Here is a 23,266-nt window from a genome sequence, read left to right on the forward strand (position 1 = left end):
GCCCTTTATCTGATATGTCATTTGCAAATATCTTCTCCCATTCTGTCGGTTGTCTTTTGGTTTTGTTGACTGTTTCCTTTGCTTTGCAAAAGCTTTTTATCTTGATGAAGTCCCAATAGTTCATTTTTGCCCTTGCTTCCCTTGCCTTTGGCGATGTTTCTAGGAAGAAGTTGCTTCGGCTGAGGTCAAAGAGGTTGCTAGGCACCTCCTTAAGTTTTTTGAGCTCTTAGCAAAGGATCTTATAGCCACACTCATGATGTGATATCTACCCTGGGGCCATTTCATACTTGAGAATCTTCTGCCAGATGGAGAGACCAAAAATGCTCCAAACAATCTTACTTTTCAACTTAGCGTGTCTTGAACCCTTCATATTTACTTTAAATTCTGCTTACAAAATGAACAGTGCCTTCCTTAATTCATTTCTTTCTTTATGGAGCTTATCATGTGCAGCTAAATACACCAAGTGACACACTCATTATACTTCTTGGAAATCTCCTTAATCAGGTCCACAAGTTCACTAGGAAACTCTCCATCTTCTGAGTTACCACAGGTGACAGTGTTGCCAGTTGTTTCATGATTACAAAATATGACCATCCCAGCTTCCTATAGTAATTTCTTCACCATTCTTCCAATTTCCAGAGCAGTCTCCTTACTGCGCTTCCAGGTTCTGCCCAATTCCCAATCCCAAAACCATTTGGCCATATGTTTTAGCCTTTTTTTAAAAAAAAATTTCTCCCTCTTCCAGGTACTGCTTTCTATATCTATTATTTTTTTCTTTGTAATAACTACCCCAAACATAGTGACTTAAAAGAGTAATGATTAACTACTCATAATTAGTTCTCATAATTACTCATAGTTCTCATATTTCTATGAATCAGCTGAGTAGTCCCTCTACTACTTTTGCATGGACTCATTCATGTGGCTTATTCAGATAGAAGATCAACTGGAATGGAAGGTCCAAGATAGCCTTACTAATAGGTATGAAGTCTTGATGTGGCCATCAGCTGGGACATTTGGGATAGTTGGACTTCTCTGTCCAAGAGGTTTTGTATTTGGGGGCATCTACACAGAGTGTGTCAGTCTCAAGGCAACATTCCTAGATGAGGAAAAGAAGGTCCAAGTCTTCTTAAGGCCTGACTCACATGTCTCATAGCATCTACCATTCTACTTGTCAAGGAAGTTACCAGACCAGCTCAAGTTCAAGGGCTGGGGAATAGACTTCATCTATTGATGGGTAGTGGCAAACTCACATTGCAAAAGGGTATGTAGAGTGGAATAATGTATGGTGCCTACTTTTGCAAATAACAAATAATTTACATAAATAATAATCATAAGATTTCAGGAGAACCAATGAATTTTTTGGGAAAAAAGATGATAGGTCGGTAATAGAGAAAGCATAAACAACTTTTTGCCCATTCTGACTATAGCGGATTGTGGGGAAAAAGAGACAGATTTCCTGACTGTGAAGAGTAAACATTAAGAAGACAAAAAACTATTTCTGGTAATTCTAAGGGGAGAGAAATTAACAAAAGGAGATTTGGGAGGGTTATTAAAACTATTTCCTGAGGTGGTCAATTCATGTATAAAATGGTTAAGAGATTTCCAACAGGAATGGTTACAGTTCAGTAATTAGGGCTCCATTGTGGGAAAACAGCCTTAGTTATCAGGTTTTGTATGTGATTTAAAAAATCCTTCTTCAGTGTTTATGTGTGTTCTTGTACATTTCTATTCACTAATGATCCTGTGGCCCAAACAAGACTGATTCTAAAGGTGGTTCTCTGTGAAGGTATACTATTCATTTATTCATTTGTGTGTTTAGTTAGTTTATTCATCCATCCTCTAATTCATTCAATCAGCAAGTATTTATTGTGTATCTAATATGTGCCTGGCAGTCTGCTAGGCACTAGAGATCCAGGGTGAGCTCTCCTAGAACTGATGGTCCAGTGGGGGAGATAGACAACCAATCACCACAAACATAAAGATAGAATTAAGACTGTGACAAGAAGAGGTACCCAGAGTATGAAAACCTCCTGGAGGTTAGTGCTAGTCAAGGTGGTTGAGAAGCCTGGCTTGAGCAAGACAAGCAAGAGACCAGGTATAGAATAGAAGGAGTACTCACTGTCAGGTTCGTGGCCCTAGGGGCCTCAACTTTTATATCCAGTTGGAAATAAAACTTAGCCACTCTTTAGGCCTCATTGTGTAATCTCCCATGCACAGAAACTCAAAGAGCTGTAGAGGTCTGTTGGCTTAACTATTTTTGGTTCACAATGCTTGAAGGTGATATACTTTTAAATGGAGACTTGAGAAACACGAAAGAAGAAACAAAATAATGTAACAGGCAAACTCTGTACAGGCTTAATTAATTTGTGCATATGAACACATTGACTGCCTTAGGCAAAAGTGACCTTGCAGAACTGCCAGAATTCACCCTCACTAGGGATTGGTAAGTGGTTAGTGACAGTCTCGGTGGGAGAGCTGCACGAGAGAGCATGAATTTAGAGTTAGATGTGGGTTTACATCCCTGTTCTGCTTCTCACTAGGTGAGAAGGTCAATGTGTCCTTGAGAAGTGTGACCTTAAGAAGTTTGCTGAGTCTCTTTGAACCTCAGTTTTCTCATCTATAAAGTGTGTATGTTAACACCTACTTGGCTTATTACAGATTAAATGAGATAACATGGATGCTGTCACATAGTAAGTACTCATAAAATGGTAGGTATTATTTTAATCTGTATCTCCCAAAATATGTACTAGTTACTGTGATAGTAATAAATACTGTCTGGTTCCTATAGGGCACCACTCTCAGAGTAATGCGGTCACAATGACCATACTGCCTCGTGGTCATCCTGCTGACCTGTGGTTGGTACTGGCCAAACATTGTCTTATACATCTCTCTGGACTTTGGGAAGGATCTATGTACCTTAAATTTGTATTTTTGTCCTGAAAAGAATTACTTCAGTTTGAGTGCTTCTGGGGAGACCAAATCTTTTTTTTTTTTAAGAAGTCCTTTCTCTTTTCCTTAAGAACATTCTTCCAGACTTTGGGCTGAATCCAGAGCTTCCCCTGGGCATGAAATAATGACAGCTAGAAAAAGTCTACATTTTTCCTGCTCTTTAAGAATGATTTACATATTTAACTTTGCCATCAACAACTGGGTTCATCTGAGAAAACTGACACCAAGGATGGTGTCCTTGGGTGTGAAGAGTTTATAGAGAACCAGCAAATGTAACTGGTTTTATCTTCATCTTCTGAGAACTGAGATTTTTCTAAATCAGAGTCAAAGCTGTTTAATTGGAATAGGGTCTTTCCAAGGTCTCTATTTGCAAACGGTTTATGCTACATCAGAGGAACTCTGTACACTTCCGGTGACACATAGTATCTAAACAAGTAAAAATTGATAACCAGAAAGTGGGAGTCTAAGTTACCAGTCACTATGCGTCTTATCACATTAAAAACAAACAGTGTGTGCCATTTCTGAAACTATTCCTGGGTCCTTAAGTTAAGACTTAGCTTACAGCATCATACAAATAAACATAAAGTAAAATAAACATTTTGTTCCTGCTTCCACCAATACCCAGGGCTTAAACTTTGAATCATCAGGCTTCTTTCTCCACCACCCCCCTTTATGTTTGCTGTATTCAAGTCTCCTCTTTTCCATCTCTCCAGACACCACCAAGCGAAGCATGAAATCCCCTCACTTCAGCCACGAATTTCCACCTTTCAGTGTTTACTCTCCCCATCCCACCTTCTCACTAGAGTACTCTTGAACATAGATCTCATTGTGCCATTCAATATTTCTAGTAGTGCCTCATTGGCCACAGTTAGAGTCCCCAAATATTTTATGGGAAGGAATACTTTCAGGGCACTTGGGTGCCTCAGTCAGTTAAGCATCTGCCTTCAGCTCAGGTCATGGTTCCAGAGTCCTGGGATCTAGCCCCGAGTCGGTCTCCCTGCTCAGTGTGGAGCTTGCTTCTCCCTCTACCCACCAACCCTGCTCGTGCCCTCTCTGTCTCTCTGTCAAATAAATAAAATCTTTTTTTTTTTTAAGAAAGGAATACTTTCTCCTCAGAGCCTTAAGAATGTGTAAGAAGAGCAAAATCCTATTGAACTTGCATAACTTTATAGATGAGGAAGATTTTTACATATATAATTTCTTTCAAACTTTATCATCATGAAATACTTCCCACATGCAAAGAAATTGAATAATATCATCAACCTCCTTGTATTTACCCTCCAGCTTAAGAATGAGAGCGTCACAGATGCTATGGAAATTCCCTATGTACACACCCAGTCCTTCTGCCGCACTATTCTGACTGTGGGTTCAACACTTCCATGCATGTCTCTATAGGTTAGAGCAGGGATCATAAGTGTTTTCTATAAAGACCAGATAGTGAATATTTTAGGCTTTGCAGACCATGTGGACTGTGTTGAAACTGCTGAACTCTGCTATTGTTGTGTGAAGACAGCCATAGATATGTAAGCAGAAGGGCAAATTTGGTCTTTGGCAGGCTGGATTTGGCTCATGAATCAGAGTTTACTGACTCCTGTATTACAGCATCAATGATAATATGTAGCATTGTTTGTATATTTTTGAACTTACATACATTTTATCAAACTGCTTGTATTTTTCTGCAACCTGATTCTTTTGCTCAATGTGATGTTTTTAATTTTATCTATATGAATACATATAGTCCTAGTTCATTCACTTTAAGTGCTGCATAACACTTACGAGTATACTTATAGCATTATGCATATACTATTTCTTTATTGTATCCATTGTCTTGTTGATGGGCATTTATACTGTTTCCAATTTTTTACTATTGGAAACGATGCAGTGAGCATTTTTGTCCATGTCACCTATTCATATGTGGGAAGACTTACGTGGTACGGGGACCAGAGTGTTAAGTGACTAGTCCTCGGTCATACATGAAGCTATGAAAGGTCAGCACAGTTCTCTAACTTAATCTTCTCATGTCCCATCCCCCATGACATTTCTACTACACCACAGCTGTTGTTTCTTTGTATGTGTGGCCCTGCCAGGTGTGATAGGGGGATTCAAAAGAAATATATGATATTTAATCATAAATAATTATGATTCCTGTCTTCTTCGAATTTACAATCTGGTGCTATAGTGGGGAAGATGACAGATGTAGTGAAATCATTAATTCCCACATGAGGAGGAGAAAGATAAATGACGGAGGAGCGTCATGGAGAAGTTGTGGCAGATATGGAAAAAAAAATCTATAGAGCTGAGAGCTCTAAGAGCACATCTGAGCGTGCAAGGAGACATAACTTGCCCACGAAAGGCAAAATTGCATATTATAAAGATGTAAATCTTCCTAGCTAAGTATATAGGTTTGGTGCATCTCAAACTCCTAAAGAAACTTTTTTTAAGAAACTTTTTTTAAAAAAAAGAATGTGACACAAGATGTGATGATTTATTACAGAGAATAAAAAGATGAGAATATGTTAGGAAATACTGAAAAAGAATGAACAATAATAGGGAAGGGTAATATTGGTACAAGATAGGTCAATGGGAAACTAAATTCAGTGTCATTAAAAGAAGGAGCATAAATCAATGGGAAAAAGTATTCAACAAGCAATTCTGAGAAAACTCCCCTTTACCATACACTAAAAATAAAAAACAATAAAAATAGGCTTTAAAAAGTCTAATATATTTAACTACATACAATGGAAAAACTTTTCAGGTAAAGATAATTAAAAGAAAATAAAAATGTTTGTAGTAAATATTCCAGAACACCACTACATTCAATATGCAAAGAACTCTTCTAATTCAATAAAAGAATGAACACTTCATAGAAAAATGGCAGAGGACATAAACAGAAAATGGAAAGAAATTAGCACATATAGACAATAAAGATGTAAAAAAAATTTCAACTCTACTAGTATAATCAAAGAAATGCAATTTAATACAGTAAGATAGGATTTGTCACTTATGAAATTAGAGAAGATTGTTGAAAGTAATGCTAATGAAGGTGTTGTGAGAAAGGCACCCTTATTCCATGCTGGTGGAAGCATAAATTGAAAAAAAAATTACAGAATGCAATTTGGTAATCTTTAATGCTTTTTTTGTATTGTCTGAATTTTCTGCAGTGGGTCTTTTATTTTAAAGCTAGTTTCATTTAAAAATAAATTTTAACAACTTTTCAGGAAAACAAGGCATGAAGGTGGGGAAGTCTGTGCGCAAATTCAGATATTTTTCTTTCTTTGCTCTGATTCTAAACTTTGTGTATTAACACACACATGAATTCATCTGAATAGAAATGATGGCTTTCTGTGATGTGGGCTTTCGCTACTAACTCTGGAGAATTTTTAGGCTCTCTGTCTACAGTTTCTCAACATTCAGTATTTAAACAAAACCTTTTAACTGTATTTCTAAGGAGGTGTTCTTCTGGTACATGTGCTCAATCATCTCTGGCTGTGGCCCGTGCCTGACAGTGGTGACTTCCTTTCTCATCTGCATGCTCTCTCATCCACAACGGACCACTTTCTCTAGCTGTGCTCTTTGACCCCAAGGAGAATGATCCATGCTATTCGTAGAGAAAGCCTAAGGGGCAATGTATAATTTTGATGAAATGGATACTGATAATAAGTAGTAATACACTCAATCCAGAATATTTTTTATTTAAATATTAAAAATCTTAAGCTCACTAGATGTTTTTTAAAATCCAAATTTATGTGCATGTTTTTGTTGTAGAAAAGTATGATATGATGATCAATAACAGACATTCAAGTAATAAAATATGCTATATCAGAGTAAACTTCTGCAGTGAAGTGGAATGAAATGTGAACTCACAGAGGAATAGGAATGATAAAATTTTTTTCCAGATGGTAAAGAACATTTTTTTGGTATTTCTTTGAAGGATGAGGGAGGCTATTAAGTTGCTGGGGTATTTAAGAGTGCATTGAAGAGTAGTTGAATAGATTTAAGAGTAATGTAACAGCATGTAAAAATGTCAATTTTTATATGTCAGAAGTTAATTTTTTTGCAAATTTTTAAGTGAAAAACTACAGATATAAATCCAAAAATGTGTTGATGGAGTACATTGTTTTTCAAACTTTTTGTAGGGAGTAAATGAACAAAACTATTCAAAGGCCACTGGTATAAAGAATACCCATTGCTTATTCTCAACCTATAAAATGACTCCTTATATGGAAGGGAGGATTTGAGGGGGAAAAAAAAGCCTCCAGAACTAAGGTGTGGGGTCTCCTGGGAGTTAGTCTTCCCTTGCAGTTCTTCCCCCAACAAGGGGGTGAAGAATATTGGAGAAAGGAGGACATAGAAGTAACCCTAATTAAAGAAATAATATATATGGAAACACTTGTCAAATACTTGGGACATGGTAGGTGCTCATTAAATGACAAGCCAAATAAGGCTAAACTCACCAATCCCATTAAGGAGCTGCTAAGAGGGGGCGCCTGGGTGGCTCAGTTGGTTAGGCGACTGCCTTCGGCTCAGGTCATGATCCTGGAGTCCCTGGATCGGGTCCCGCATCGGGCTCCCTGCTCGGCGGGGAGTCTGCTTCTCCCTCTGACCCTCCCCCCTCTCATGTGTTCTCTCTCATTCTCTCTCTCTCAAATAAATAAATAAAATCTTTAAAAAAAAGGAGCTGCTAAGAGGTAAAGATCTTACTATTATGAGATGTGTATTAGTGGGTTTACACTCCCAAAGCAATCATTACATTTATTCATAGTTTGCCTATAATATTACGTAGTTAAACATTTTTCTTCTGTTATTCGTTGAAGGCAGGGTTAACAAACTTTTTCTGCAAAGGGCTAGATAGTAAATGTTTTTGGCTTTGTGGGCCATATATTGTATATTCCAACTACCCACCTCTGCCATTGTTGGAGGAGAAAAGCCATAGATATTCCATAAACAAATGGGTGTGGCTGTGTGCCAATTACATTTTACGAACACTTACTTTTGAATTTCATGTAATTTTCACGTGTAGTCAAGTATACTTCTTTTGATTTTTTCTACCATTCTGAAGTGTAAAACCATTGTTAGCTTTCAGGCTACACAAAAACAGGTGGGTAGCCAGCTTTGGCCTGAAGGCAATAGGTTGCCAAACCCTGGTTTAACGTACGGTGTTTAAGGGCCCTTTATGCTAAGAATGGGTATAGTATCGGAAGGATACACAAGGAATTGGCCATTGTAGTTGTATTTTGGTAAGGGAAATGGGTAACAGAGCTGGAAGGAAGACTTATTTTTCAGTGTACTGTTTGATTTGCTTACCATGTGCTTACATTACCATTTCAAAAATTAAAGAGTTTCCTTTTCTTTAAGCCCCTTCAGGAATCATAAATCCATCAAACCTGGTTTGAGCAGATTCTGCCATGGATTCTGGATTCTGGAAGGCTTTCTTGTTAGCTAATCAGGGGCACCCACATAATAGATCTTCAGCCAGGGGTAATAACCCAAATGCTACAGAATTAGAGGAACTGGGCTTTGGGTGAGAGATTGATAAATTATATGCTAATAGGAGAATCATATCCTTATCTTGTGCCACTTCTAGGAGGAGCATGCCAAATGGCAGGGAATTGGGCAGAACTAAGCAGAAAAATAATTAATACAGATTATTTGATTGAGCCAACATTTCTTGAGGGCCTATTATGTGCCAGGCACTTAAACTAAAGGTACCAAGTTTATATGAACATATAAAGGAAAATATAAGAATCCAAAATGAAGATGAGTATACACGGAAAATATTACAGAGCTATCATATGGTATGGAAGTATGAGGAAGCTTGATGAACATGACTAAAGATTAAAAAAGACAAATGTTAGAAAAAGTTAGCACCGAAGGAAACCCAAAGGAAGAGTCAAACTACCAAAATCTCCTATTTTTTTTTCTTAAAGACCAAAGGATATGGATCTTATATCACAGAGTATACATTTGGATTGAATATTAGGAAAAATTCCTGACTCTGTACATTGTGGGTTCCTGGAAATTATTATTATGGTAAACTGTGGAATTTCCTATTCCAGAGGAGGAACTCTATCTAGAATAGTAGTTGTCTGAATTTTGGGGAGGCTTTTCAACCCATTTATTATACAATATGCAGACATGTATACACAATTATTATACATAATTGATATATTAATATATACACAGTGAATATATGCCTGTATAATTCATGTACACGTATTGAACGTTGAATTTCCCTAGTCTGCAACTAGCTTGTGAGTATGAATGAAGTCTCATTAACAGTAACAACTCAACTTTCACTGGTTTATTCCTCAGGTCCTTTAGCTTTTCTGTCAAAGTCGAAGTATTTCAGAAGTGCCTTAGGGTCTCCTCATGTTTGTTCATGATCAGGTTTGTTCTGGCTGCTGCTTCCATTACCTTTTGTGTCCATGAGTGAGAACAGCGCCAGACCAGTGGTCACGATTCCTCTGCTTCTCCGAGGGTTATGGTGATACCCAGCATGCTGCTACTATTACACAATTGCCCCCAAAAAGGCCCTGGTCCTCTTGGGGTCAAAGTTCCACTGTGATATGTGGCAGAGTAGTGTGAGCACGAGGGTGGCGCTGAAATGAGTCCTCTCTCCTACTTGTTGGAAGTATTCTGTTGGAAGTGTCTACCTCTACTTTATACATCAATGCTTCTAGATTTCATTTTTATTTATCGCCTTCCCTCTCACCTTATGGTGGCAGGAAAGCCTTTTGAATCCAGTATGAGTTGGCCAAATGCTGTACTACAGTGAGAATTACACATTTCTCAAAGAAATTTTGCTTTAGGGTGAAGGTCATGGTTTTTGGCTCCACCTGACTTTAGAATGGGTTTTTTCCCAACAGGCCCCTTGGCTTCCTGGGGAATAGATTCTGGTAGGGGCATGCCATTGGTTGACTAGATGGACCCAGATTTGTCTGCATTCCCACAGTGGGCATGGTTTGTATCCTGTAGCAGGAGGTTCTCTCTCTTTCTTGCCCCTTCAACCACCCACTCTCTGGTGTCTTCTCTTCAATTCAGATGTACCCTAGATTTGACCATCTTTAGAAATTGCCCTTGAAACTACATCCTTCATCAGCTACTTCCCTATTTTCACTCCTTTTCGCACCCAAACCTCTCTGTTAGAGCATCCTGATCTTAGGCTTCATCAACAGATTCATGATAATCTGTAATCACCTGTGTATACATGTGATTATTTTTTAATGTCTCTCTTCTTCATTAAACTTGATGTCATTGGTCACGGACACTTCTTTTTCCTTTTACTGTCTTATCTCCAAAGATCCAGCCCAGAGCCTAGTGCAGAATAAGTTCCCAATAAATGCTTTCTCAAAGCATGAATAAAGGAATGGATGCAGCAGCATAGTATGGTAGACTACCTTATCAGCAGCCCAGTATATCTGAAACTCACTTCTGCTTGAACTGGAACATTCTGCTGAGTGAAAGAGAAATAAATAAAGACACAAATAGTAGGGACATTCTAATGAAATACATATTTGTCCAATAGAAGCCCTATATTCTCTTCCTGAATAGCAAATATAAATAGTTATTTATTTGTAGACAAAATGATTTATTGGTAGAGATAAGATAAAAAGGTTTGAAAATCATCCTCAGAAAACAGACTTGGAAAAGAGATTCTGATAGCACAACTTTTCATTACTTGACCTTTCAAATTACCTCTTCAGGAAAGTAGGAGACATATTGGGAGGAAGGAAGGCAGGAGGAAAAGAAGACCTAAAAATATAACTAAAAGTGGACATTGCTTCTCTTGGGCTCTTGGATTCATTCTGGACATTTCCTCAGGATGAAACTTCAGACACTTTGGTGAGATTTACCATTATTTTTCTTTATACCATAATGTTTTTTTTAGCCCACGTAAATATAAGACCATGGTAGACCCTGAGAGTGAAAATGCAAGCCCTTGAAATTTTCTCTAAAAAGCAAAAATTAAGATCTGAGAGAACACTTTCTGAATTTTTGATTTGCTGACATAGTGCCTACTCAAGAAGATTCCAGCAGAAAGTGGTCTGAAATCACTTTTGTGTCTTTGTAAATACCTGCTCAACTTTGGAATAAGGCTTAAGATAATAAGTCATCGATTTTTCCCATTTTTAATCAATGCCTTTCTATTTGTTTCTATTTTTTCTATTTGTAAAAGAAATAAAGACATATCCAAAATATCATCAAATCTTGCCCAAATTTCTCAAGTGCTGAAATTTAAATGAATACATATGGTGTTTCCCAGATACTTTAGAGAGTGTCTCTTTTGAAAGCACATATCCTGGACATTTATGAGTCCAGATGAGGTGTAAAAATGATAAATATTGAAAACAGATATGTACAGAAAGGTTATGGCAAAATGTCTACAAAGGGATCCATTTGCTATTTTGTGAATAGGCTTCATCCCTCCTTCCCTCTCTCTCTTAACCAACTATCTAAACTGCCAACCCTTCCTCAAACTCTCTACTTATTTATTTGTCTTTCAGATTTTTTTTTCCTTTTTTTGAAGACCATCATAACGAAGGGGCATTCTCAAATAGAACAGTTTGGATGGGATCAAGAATGAATCTCATCGAACACTCCCACTTACCTGTCACAGAAGAATTTTCTCTTTCTGACAATTTATTTGGTAAGTTGTCAGGTTCATTTGAATACAAGTAAAAACAAAGTGCAACTTGGAAATATAGGAGAAAAAAGCCTAGATGATGAATCCAACAGAGCCTGGCAAAAGTTTTTGTTCCTTCTAAGTACTCAATAAACATTAGCTACTATGCAAGGTTGGAGGTAGGTCAGACCTTGGATTTATTGAACCTAATAGTCTTCTTTTTTATAGATGAGGACTGTAAGACTGAGAGCTTTGTGACTTGTCCAAGGCCACGAGGCTAGATAATTAACAGAGCTGGGAGTAGAAATGGATTCCTAGTACAGGCTAATTCTGATATTATTATAGCATGTACTAAAGTATGAAATCATACTTCTTATGGTTTAATATTATACCTATAAAAGGCTGAGGTTACTTAGATTATAGTTTCCACTATTCATCTTGTGCTGGGGGATATATGGCACAATGTCATGATTAGTCATTTAAATTGGATTGAGGACAAACTGTTCTAAGTTGTTTTCAGTAGATCTGTAACTAGATGATACCATAAAATGATATATTGCTTCACTTTATGCATTTATGAAAAAACTGTCATTTTAAAGAGTTTCAGTTGGGAACATCAGCAAAGACTGAACAGCAGCAATATTTGGGATGAGGTAGGGAAGCCTTCTGCCACTTGTAAAATAATTCTCTTCTGTATAATAGCCCTGCTGGGAAACTTAGATGCTCCCAGTTTTCCACTCTACATTAATGCATGGACCATGGTAGACTATGATAGTGAAAATGCAAACTCCACAAAATTCAATGTTTGAAGGCATGATCCCCTGTTTGGTTACTGACATCCTTGAAAGAGATTAATTAATAGCTTATGCTATTACCTACTAGTCATTAGCATCTTAGTGTGTAATGGTTTAGTGGGTCATTTCCAAGGAGAGGTCTTTATTAGTATTGCCTGTTTACATATCTACCTGCCCCATGCAGTATAAGAGCATTTAAGGGCAGTGACCATATTTTATTAACCCTAGTTTGCATTTGATAAATAAGAATCAAATAATAAATAAAGGAAAGGAGAAAAGAAGTTTAGGGGGAAAAAGAGATATTTATCAGTAACTCTCAGAGAGACCAAAGGCAGTAGTAATTATTTATGAAATGCCAGTTTTCAGACATACTTGTTGTCTTATTTCTTCCATTTGGCTTTTCTTCATCATGTGTGTGCATTCAAGGCCAATGGGCCCTATCTCCCTATCCAGCTACCTGACCATTTGCTTCTGGTCTACCCTTCTTCTATTAGTCCTTAAAATAGTCAGTGCATAGACATCTTCATAATTTTTGTCTACTAATCAGAGCTCACAGGATAATTAGAACTGTAAGTGCCTATCATAGACTAAGGAAAATTTCACCTAAGATTATTTTTTCACCTCACTGAAATTTTATGATTACATGGTAAGATCTCTAAGCAAGCACATTAGATTGAAGGCTGACCTCATCAAACATGAGGTGAAAAAGATGTGAGCAGATAGAAAAAAGTTGGGGGGTGCTGTTAAGTTAGAAGCATCTGGGAATGATTGCTTAAGGAGGCACTGTGACTCATGCTTTCAGTGTTGCTTTTCCTTCAGCTCTCCTTTGCTAGACCACGTTCTCATCTTGTTTCCTAACACTGTCATTAAGATTTCTGAAAGTACAAGCTGCATGAGCTGCAAGCACAGCTGTTATTCCTGGCTGGAGCAGTTTCCTCAAATCTTCATCTGGTCTTCTCTCCTGGTAAACTAATATCCGGTGTGGCCATTGGGACACATTTTCCTTTTCTGCACTAAGTTCTAGAGCTATCTCTAAGCATTTTTATTACATCTCTTTCCTCCCATGCCCTCAGCCTCACTCTACTTAACAAACTTGAGCTAAAGGTATGCCAAAGGGGTGGATGAAGCCTTGCATTTTAATTTCCTTATTCCTCCTCCCCATCTTCTTTTGTGTCCTGATGACACTGATGGATTCTTTGGGCTTCCCACCCTAAGCTTAGGATGCAGAGCCCCAGGGAAAACACTGTGGCCCATGGATGAGTAACTGGTAGTGCCTAACTCACATTCCTGGTTTTTGAGATATGCCAGAGACTCGCAAGTGCTAACCCATGGGCTCAACTAGCGGAGAGTGGAGTTCTTTTCCAATGGTCTGTGTAATGAATAACAGCTATCATGTTGTTACAGCACAGGAGAGTGAGGCTTATGGTAGAGAATATGGATAGCTATCATGTCTTTACCCAAACGTTGAGTAACAACTATACACTGGTCATTGGAATAAAGCAGGGAGTAAGACAGGCAAGATCCTGCTCTCCCAGGAATCTCAGATCTGGTAAACCTTGTTAGTGGAGTTAAGAAATGGTAGGATGTAGAGAACTATCGACAGAGACCTTTTTTAAGGCAAAATGGACTACTACTTCTTTTGATAAGGCATGAATAGTTTGGAAAAAGCATGGAGGAAGATGAAGAATTATAGACAAGTGACCAGCTGATGGGCAACCCCATTGCCATCCAGGGTCTTGCTCTCAACCTTGCAGGCTAAGAAACAGATCTCAAGGACGTTCAGAATAACTAGGCTGAGAAAGGTTGACTATAAAACCAGGTTGCAAACTTATACATCTTCAGGAATAAAAAAAAAAATGTGATAATGGTAACAGCTACTATTTCTTGAGTGCTTTCTACATGACGGATATCATGCTTAAATACATTTTAGATTTGTTAGCAGACTTCCTGCATTCAAGTTCATCTTTGTCATTTATAGGTATGAGGTCTTAGGCAAATGCCTCAACTTTATGCAAGTGACTTGCTTTATTTAATCAAGTTCTCAGAAGAATGCCTGGCACATCATAAGTGCTCTATAACTATCTGTCATTGATTAATTCTCACAACACTCCTATGAGGTACATATCATTATTATTCCCCTTTTACTGGTAAGAAAGCGGAGATTTAAAGATGTTCAATAATATGCTTAAGGTTCCATAGGTAATAAGTGGCATCCAGAATATAATCAGGATAAGCAATTAGAATTGGATGGTTAAGGAACAAGGCAAAGAGAACACTTCACCTTCTCAGTGGAGAAAGACTTTCCAATGAGATTACATCACTCAAAGTCTATTGACCAACTCTCTTCTCAAGGATAGTTTTCAGAAAAGCATTTGCTCTGGGACTTCCCTTTTTTCATGGGTTCATAGCTGATGCTCCCACATACCATGAATGACATGTCATTCACATTGCTCCCAAGTACCATATGCAACAGGACCAATAGAACTTTCCATGATGATTTTTTTTAACATATAATGTATTATTTGTTTCAGAGGTACAGGTCTGTGATTCATCAGTCTTACACAATTCACAGCGCTCAAAAAGAAAAAAAACTTTCCATGATGATGAAATATTCTAGATCTACTTTGTCCAATGCAGTAGCCACTATCCACATGTGGCTATCGAACACTTAAAATAAAACTAGCATAACTGAGGAATTTATTCTCATTTAATTAAATTAATTTAAATTTAAGTAGCCACATATGGCTAGTGGCTAGTATTTCAGTGCAAAGAATGGCAGGGGAAAAATGTATTTTTAGAAAAAAAAATAGCATGAGGCAGTTGGGGCATCACTAAGAGAGAAGCAAAGGGGTCCAGTCAGTCTTATGACAATATCCTGTGTGAATTTCACTCAGCAACAACAGTTTCCTGGATCAGCTAAATTGTCCTATTCATTTCCTTGTTAGTATAGCAGTTTCTGAGGGCAAGAGGCCCATTTGTTTGACCATTGAGAAAGTCAGTAGAGAATTCTTTTTTAAAAAATAATAAGATTTATTGGGGCACCTGGGTGGCTCAGTGAGTTAAACGTCTGCCTTTGGCTCAGGTCATGATCCTGGGGTCCTGGAATTGAGCCCCACATTGGGCTCCTTGATCAGCAGGGAGCCTGCTTCTCCCTCTCCCTCTGCCTGCTGCTCCCCCTGCTTGTGCTCTCTCTCTCTGTCAAATAAATAAATAAAATCTTTAAAAAAATAAGATAGAAGATTCAGAGATAGTTTGCCCTGGTTTACATCCTCTGGGTAGCTCTCCCACCCACGGTCCTCCCAAGGCAATGATAGCTCTGGGGTTGTGAGGAGAAGAGAATGAGGTCAGAAGTAGACTGAGGATTGAGAATAGCTTTGCAAACTGTAAAACTTAATTTGGCAATCCAAACTGAGACATAACCATGGACCATCACTCTTTTCCTCTTTCGTGGCAATGAGGGCAAGTGTCCCTAAGTGTTTCAACCACGGGGTTTGAGTCAGAAGACCTGGGTTAAAGTCCTAACTTAATGCCTCACTAATTGCGTGACTTTAGACAAATCACTTAGCGTCCTGCTTTGCCTTGTAGAGTCTGTAAAATACAGTAGAAGATAGGGCATCATAAATAATACCTTCCTCAGAGGATGCAAGTAGGATCAAATGATGTAATGCATATGGAACCACTTGTAAACGTGTGAAGGCTATAGAAATGTCTTGGCAATGATGATTGCATTTATATAGATCACTTTTGCCTCTCAAACTGCTTATTTATTGTGTTTTTATCTTCACAACACATCTATGAGGGAAGTAGGGCAGGAATTATTATCTATGTTTTACCATCTGTTAATGTAGACAAATGAGGCCCACAGAAGCTGAGAGACTGACCTAAGGTTATACGGGACGTCTGGTTGCATTAAGTGTGAGCTTAACCCTGGGCCTACTGAATCCTATTCTAAAGTCCTTTCTTCCAAAAAATAACCAACAATCATAGGCTTGATATCCACAGGTTATGCTGCAGAAATTATTCCTACTCAGTAAGCAAGCTGCCCTACAACCTGAGTCCAAAGCCAAATAATCATAACATCAATGTAATGATGGTGTGTAGCCACCCACTGTGCTAAGCATTTTATAAACATTATCTTATTTAATGCTCCTAGTAACTCTATGAGGCTGTATGGTTATCAGCCCCATTTTACAGGTGAGGAAATGGAGAAAGAAAATGGTTCAGGAATTTGTCCATGTCCACAGAGCTAGTGAGTACCAAGGGAGTCTCGCTGTATTAGTTTGCTGAGGAGCCTGTAATGAAGGATCAGACTGGGTGGCTTAAAGAACAGAAATGGATTGTTTCACTGTTCTTCACGCTAGAAGTCCAAAATCAAGAGGTTAGCAGGTTGATTCCTTCTGAAGGCTGTGAGGGAAGTGTCTATTCCTGATCCTCTCCTTGGCTTGTAGATGACTGCCTTTTCCCTGTATCTCTTCATACTGTCTTCTCTTTATGTCTGTCTGTCTCAGTGTATACATTTCCCATTGGTATAACGACACCAGTTATATGGGATTAGAGACCACCCTCATGACCTCGTTTTAACTTGATTGCCTCTATAAAAACCCTTTCTCCAAATAATGTCACATGCTGAGGTCTGTGGGTTAGAAGTTCAACATACCAATTTGGAGGAAGGGGACAGAATTCCACTAACATTGGATATAAACCCAGATCATTTGGCCTTATACTGTTAAGCATTATGCTTTAATGCTTCCTGACTTAACAAAATTATATTATTCTGTAGCCTTTTGATAGGAACAAATTTCGAGACACAGAGCATGTCACTTGACCCCAAATCCACTTTTAGAGCCACTGAACAGAAACCTACTCTACATATTAAGTTCTAAAACTGGAAAGTGCTCCCCAAAAATATTTAGCTAAGAGACTGGTTTCCAGCTTACTAAGCAACTTGGCATCGAGGACTTTTCTCATAAACATTTACAAATATTCTTCTCTGTAATGAAGTTAATCAGTAAACCATACAACCTCTGGCCTCTATTGCTCCTTACCTAGTCTCATTTTTAGTTGCTGTGAGTAAGTAAGAATGGTAATGCAGTTTCAGGGGTTAGAAAATCCAATTCAAAGTAGTCCTTGCCATAGACACACATCATCAGGATTTATCATGGAAATGATGAGCATGAAGCCTGATAAAGGTAAGACACTATTCACAGGGGCTCTTGGCCGAACCTTTGCAACTGGACTGAGGAAGTGGAGGGCTTTTGTTTGAGATTTTAGCAACAGATCTCTGTCAAAGATGTCTCAGTCAGATCCGGGAGACTGGGGTGAGAAGTTGGGGTGGGGTAATTTTTGAGGATTCGAGGCAGGTGAGTATCTCATTGAGATAAAATCTAAGTATGTTTTCCCTAAAATTGTTCATTGAATATTATGTGAAATTAGCAAGATTTTTTCAAGTTAAACACTAGGCAGTTCTAACATTAATGCCTGTAGACACTTGAAAAAGCACTTTGAAGTACGTTACTTAATGCAGTGTTTTAAAAATGGTATGTTTCAGATCCTAGTGGGTCATGAAGTCTATTTGTGGCTTATGACCACCATTGAAAACAAACAGAATAGAATAGAATAGAATAGAATAGAATAGAATAGAATAGAACAGAACAGAACAGAACAGAACAGAATAGAATAGAATAGAATAGAATAGAATAGAATAGAATAGAATAGAATAGAAGTAGAGTAGAAATGTCAGAATACACTTCAAGAAGTGAGGATAAGGGTTATTTCATGGAAATCTTGTTTCAATAACTTCTACATATGTTTAAGTGTACACAGGAATTATGATATGAGATGTATTTCAAACTGTGGGTTGTGGTGAGAAAAATAAAAAGAGATTGAGAAACACTGATTTACTAAATTAGTTTCATAGCAGATTTCTCCCAAATCAATGGAAAATCAGATGAGTAAAGAGTTCAGCTTTAGGCTTAGGCTATTTGTTTTCTCTGAAGTAAAACATAGATTATAATTAAAACATAGACCATATAATATAATATTGTCTATTTTAATATTTTTTCAAAACAGAATCTTATGTTTTATATTTTCACTTAAAAGAGAAACTCTAATCATTTTTACAATAATTATAATTTTGAATTTTTGATTATAGACTTAGCAGCATACTGTTTTATTTAAATATGTTGTTTAAAAGTGACTGACACTGTATTTAGGAAATTAGTTGGAAGGCAGGAGAAGCAAATTTTTCCATTGTTTCCATTTAACAGATATTTATTGAGCACACTGTGTCAGGCTTTGTGTAAGGCATCAGGAATGAAAAAAAAAAGGTGGCGGGGGGGGAATATAACCTAATATATTCCCCAAAGAGCTCACAGGCTAACCACAACAATAAAATAAAATGCATTGAATGTTTATTCTGTGTCCAGCACAATGCAGTTTATATTCTTTGTCTTAGCTTATCTGTACTACAACCTTTCACCCAGGTACTGTATTATTCCACATTATAGAGGAAGGAAGAGAAGCTTAAAGAAGTTCAACATCGTTGCCAAATTCATTCATCTAGCAAGTTGTAGGTGGATTGAATCCAGATTTGTCTATGCAGCAGGGCCCTCGTAACCAGTGTGTCATACCACTTCAAGTTTAGCGTAGAGGACAAGCCTATAAACAAACCAAACAATGTATATGCTTCTATGTGCTACAATAATGGTGTGGACAGAGAGTAGGCGAGATTAACCAAGGGGAGCTAGGACAGGCCTCACAGAGGAGGTGATCAGCTGGTAAGCCAGGGAAAGGCGCCAACGTCACAAAGGCCAGGAATGGCAAACAGCTTACAAATGAAGCCGTATCATCTAGTTAAGAAACCATGGATTAGGAATAAAGGAAGGCAGAGAAGGCAATTTTTCCATTCATGAAACATTTTGACAGAAGATCATGAAACATTTACTATGGTCAGCATTGTGTCAGGGGTAAAAAAATGGATATAATGTGAACCCTTACCAGGCTCATCAGGAACAAACTGTGAGATCATGGCAAAGTGCCTTCATTACAACATGAGCCTGATTCTCCCATTTGGGTACACAGGGATTCTGAGCACAAACTCCTAGTCGCTAGTCACATGTGGCTATGTAATTTTTAATTTTAATTATTAAAATTAAATAAAACTTAAAACTCAGTTTCTCAATATCACTAGCCACATTTCAAGTGTTCCATATTCTCATATGGTTAGTGGCTACCATATTGGTGGTACAGAACATTTCTTTCACCTCAGAAAGTTCCCTTAGATGGTATCCCTTTAGAGAAACTACTGAATGCTAGAGACTCTCTACTCAGAAGAATTTTGCTTTCCTTTGCAGGAGGTCTCAGACACCCCAGGTGTCTGTCTGTTCATGTGTTCCTGTTTAAAATCTCTTCCTAGGAGTGCCTGGATGGCTCATAGGTTAAGTGTCCAACTCTTGATTTTGGCTCAGGTCATGATATCAGGGTCCTAAGATTGAGCCCCGCGTTGGGCTCTGTGGTCAGTGGGGAGTCTGCTTGAGATTCTCTTCCTCTTCCTCTCCCTGTGCCCCTCCCCTGCTTGCGCTCTCTGTCTAAAATAAATAAATAAATCTCAAAAAAAAAAAAAAAGTTCTTCCTAAACTCTCAGGGAGCATTACCTATCATAAAGGAGTCCAAATTCCCCCACTTTTTGATAGACTGATTCCAGAAAAGCACTGATAAATCAAATTTATAGGTATATATTCATATATTATTATTCCCTTTAAATTGTATTAAAGTAGAAATAAATTTACCTTTTTAGAAAGCATATTTTAAAGTTGATCTACTCTTCCCATTCCACATCTGATGCTCTATCAGAAAGTTCTGGTATTTGTTTGCTTGTTTTTGTCCCAGCCCTTGACATCTCTACACACACACACACACAAACACACGTGCTCGCTTGTATAGGGAATGACTGGGGGGGCCTTTTGTATCTGTATTCTGTCTTGTTCACTATTTTATTCTCAGAGACTAGTACACTGTCTGGAAAATAGCAAGTGTTCAGTATATATTTATAATTGAAAGAAGTATCCTATAACTTATGTTTTCAAAACAGACCAAGTGTTAATAATTACTAATTAACTATCAGTTAACTAGTAAAATCAGGATTTTGCTAGGCTCTTTAGGAAACAAACATGTCTTTCTGACATCCAACTTATCAAAACCTTTTCTCAACTACTTTATTCTATATTCAGAACTACCTTATGAAATAGTAGATAGCAGGTAGCAAATACCTGGGAACAGGTAATTGATGGGGTAAGATCAGTTGGAGGATAAAATTCAGCAATAAGTGTAAGTGAAACTAATGCTTTTAATGCTTTTCAGTTCTTTTCAAACCTATTCACTCAACAAATTTTAGTCATATTTAATTATGAAATAGATTAGGATTTTGCTTATATTTTCTCTCTTCTTTTTGCTGTAATCATACTGTCTTTTCATATTCTTCTATTCTGTGGTAATAAGACAAGGCACCATTGCCAAAACTTTGTCAGATATACTGACTCAATGCTGGTTTTATATGGAGAAGTCAGGCATAAAGGACAGGAAGTTAATTTTTGCCCAGATAGTGTATACTTTGTGCTTCGACAATCTTTTTCTGGATCAATGCAGAAAGCATTCTTTTCAACAAACTTTTGGTATGCATATATTCCATTTTGCCATGATAGAAGAGCCCTGAATTCTCATGTCCATAGTCTATTAGTCATATACTTATGGAGATTTTAGATATAAAGGAGAACTATAAGGTCATCAAACATGAAGTCTTTTCTTTAGAGATGAGCAAAGCGCAGCCCAGGGAAGATAGGTAAGTACCATGTAACAAGACTCAGAACACCCAGGGACCTAGAGTCAGGGAAGACTTCCCAAGAGAAACTATAATTAAAAGGAAATTTAGAGATAGATAAGTGGAGAATAGTGAGATGAAGCCCGGTGAGCAAATGGCTGTGTTGCAGAAGGTTCCAGGCTCAGGAAGCAGCAGAGCTCGGGGTGGGGAAGGGAGGTCCTGAGTCTGGAGGCAGCAATGCACATTCAAGGATTAGAGAAGCCAAAACAGGAGAAATGGCTGGAAAAGAAAAGGTAGGATCATGTGGAGCCTCGCACACCTGGTTGCAGCTTACCTGTAAGCAGAGGCATTGAAGGTACTCACCAACTGAAGTACAGAGGGAGGAAGAGAAAACCGTGTACTATCATGCTTTCAAGCATCACACATCTGAAATTATCCCAGAGAGGAGTGATTTAGCACATGGCTTTGAAGTCAGACTATCAAAGTCCAAATCTCAGCTATTTAGGTATGTGGGAATAAAGTTGCCTTACTTCTCTGTGCCTCAGGCTACTCATTTGTAAATGAGGATCCTAATGTTACTCACCTCATAGGATTTTGAGAGAAAGAGTTGAAAATATACAAGTGCCTGGCACTAGGATGGAGTCTCTAAGAGTTTGCTGATAGTAGCAGTAGCGATAATAACAACCACAACTATTTTGGGGGCACTGCAAATATATAGATGCGTAGATCCACAGTCCCTAATTGACAGTTCTAAATTCCAAAAGCTCTAAAAACTAAACATTTTATCCAAAGTTTGACACAAACTTCTCTGGTGGCAAAACCTGACCTGAATGGATGTGAGGATATTTATGGCCTTTATTCTGTGTCGTATGAATATTTATACATTTCACCATGGAAAAGATTGCTGTGTTTGATTCTGAGTTCTGTCCCAGACCACGCAGGGAGAAATAACACTGTGGTCTGTTCTAAAACACAAGCAATCAATTCTGAATTCCAAAACATGTGTGACCCCAAGGGTTTCAGATGAGAAACTGTGGAATAATCTGTATTACCTCAATCAATCCTCAGCATAACCCTTGATCTAGATATTTTCATCCCAAGCTTGCTGCCATCAAAACTGGGGTTCATCAGTAGTTTCAGTAATTTGCCCAAAGTCCCACTGTTCATCGGAGGTGGAGTTGGAATTTCGGTCTAGGGTTGCCTGACCATCCTTTGAAGAATTGGACACATTTGTATATTCTCCTCTATCTTATTTAGTTTATTAAATTTTTTAGTGTTTTGCATAGTTTAAATATTTTTATTTTCTAGAGTAGTAGATTGTGTTTCTAGGAAATAGAAGCATTTTCATAACCTGATAGTTTTCTAATACCTAGAGGTTTTATAGATAAAAGGCTCATTTTGTAATAATGGCAGTAGAATAATAATTATTATTACTATTTTAATGACAACTATAATTTATCAGGCACTCCTTGCGTGCCAAACATTTAGCAAAGTGTTTGGCATGCATTATCTTGTTTAATTCTCACATCAACCTAATGAGGTACCTATTATTCCTTGTTTTATGAAGAGAAATTCGATCCTTAAAGACATTAAATAAATTACCAACATTGGTAAGTAACAGGACTGGGATTTGAACCACACAATTCCAGCCACTGCATTCTTTTTTTTTTTTTTAAGCTCCTTCTTTGTTTTACCATGATTAAAATACTAATCTACATGGCAAAGTTACAGTGTAAAGACTGTGCAACCTCCCACCCCAGAAAACAAAGCAACAATCTCACTTTCCAGTCACCATCATCCAGTTTCTTTGGTATCATGCAGAAATTTGCCTTGTGCATGCGTGTGCACACACACATTGTTCTTTTAATACCCACATAAATATATACATTATTCTATAGTTTAATAATTTCAAATAGCATCATATCATAGAAACCTTTCTTTATCAGTACATATAGATCTAAATCATTGTTTCACATCTACATAGTATTTCAGTGCATAGACATAATGTAATTTATTTAAACCAGACTCCTATTGGTGGATATTTAAATTGTTCCTGATTTATAGTTTTTATAGATGTTCTTGCAC

General features: G+C 37.6%; 1 protein-coding gene across 13 annotated transcripts in view; it reads left to right on the forward strand.

The window, feature by feature from the left end:
• Window positions 1-23,266, forward strand: part of NR1H4 (nuclear receptor subfamily 1 group H member 4) — a 65,844-nt gene that overhangs the window by 6,649 nt on the left and 35,929 nt on the right. For 7 of the 13 annotated variants that reach the window (XM_081822262.1, XM_081822272.1, XM_081822265.1 and 4 more), the window contains 2 exons: window positions 10,653-10,791; window positions 11,454-11,596. In XM_081822262.1, coding sequence (XP_081678388.1) covers window positions 11,518-11,596 — 79 coding nt within the window. In that variant the 5' untranslated portion in view covers window positions 10,653-10,791; window positions 11,454-11,517. Of the gene's footprint in view, window positions 1-2,658; window positions 2,691-10,652; window positions 10,792-11,453; window positions 11,597-16,540; window positions 17,556-23,266 lie in introns of those variants that run through there. The other 6 variants (XM_081822264.1, XM_081822269.1, XM_081822268.1 and 3 more) reach the window with 4 other exon arrangements.

This window comes from Leptonychotes weddellii, chromosome 5, assembly GCF_054177405.1.
Source record: "Leptonychotes weddellii isolate Sample4059 chromosome 5, ASM5417740v2, whole genome shotgun sequence".
Classification (NCBI taxonomy): domain Eukaryota; kingdom Metazoa; phylum Chordata; class Mammalia; order Carnivora; family Phocidae; genus Leptonychotes; species Leptonychotes weddellii.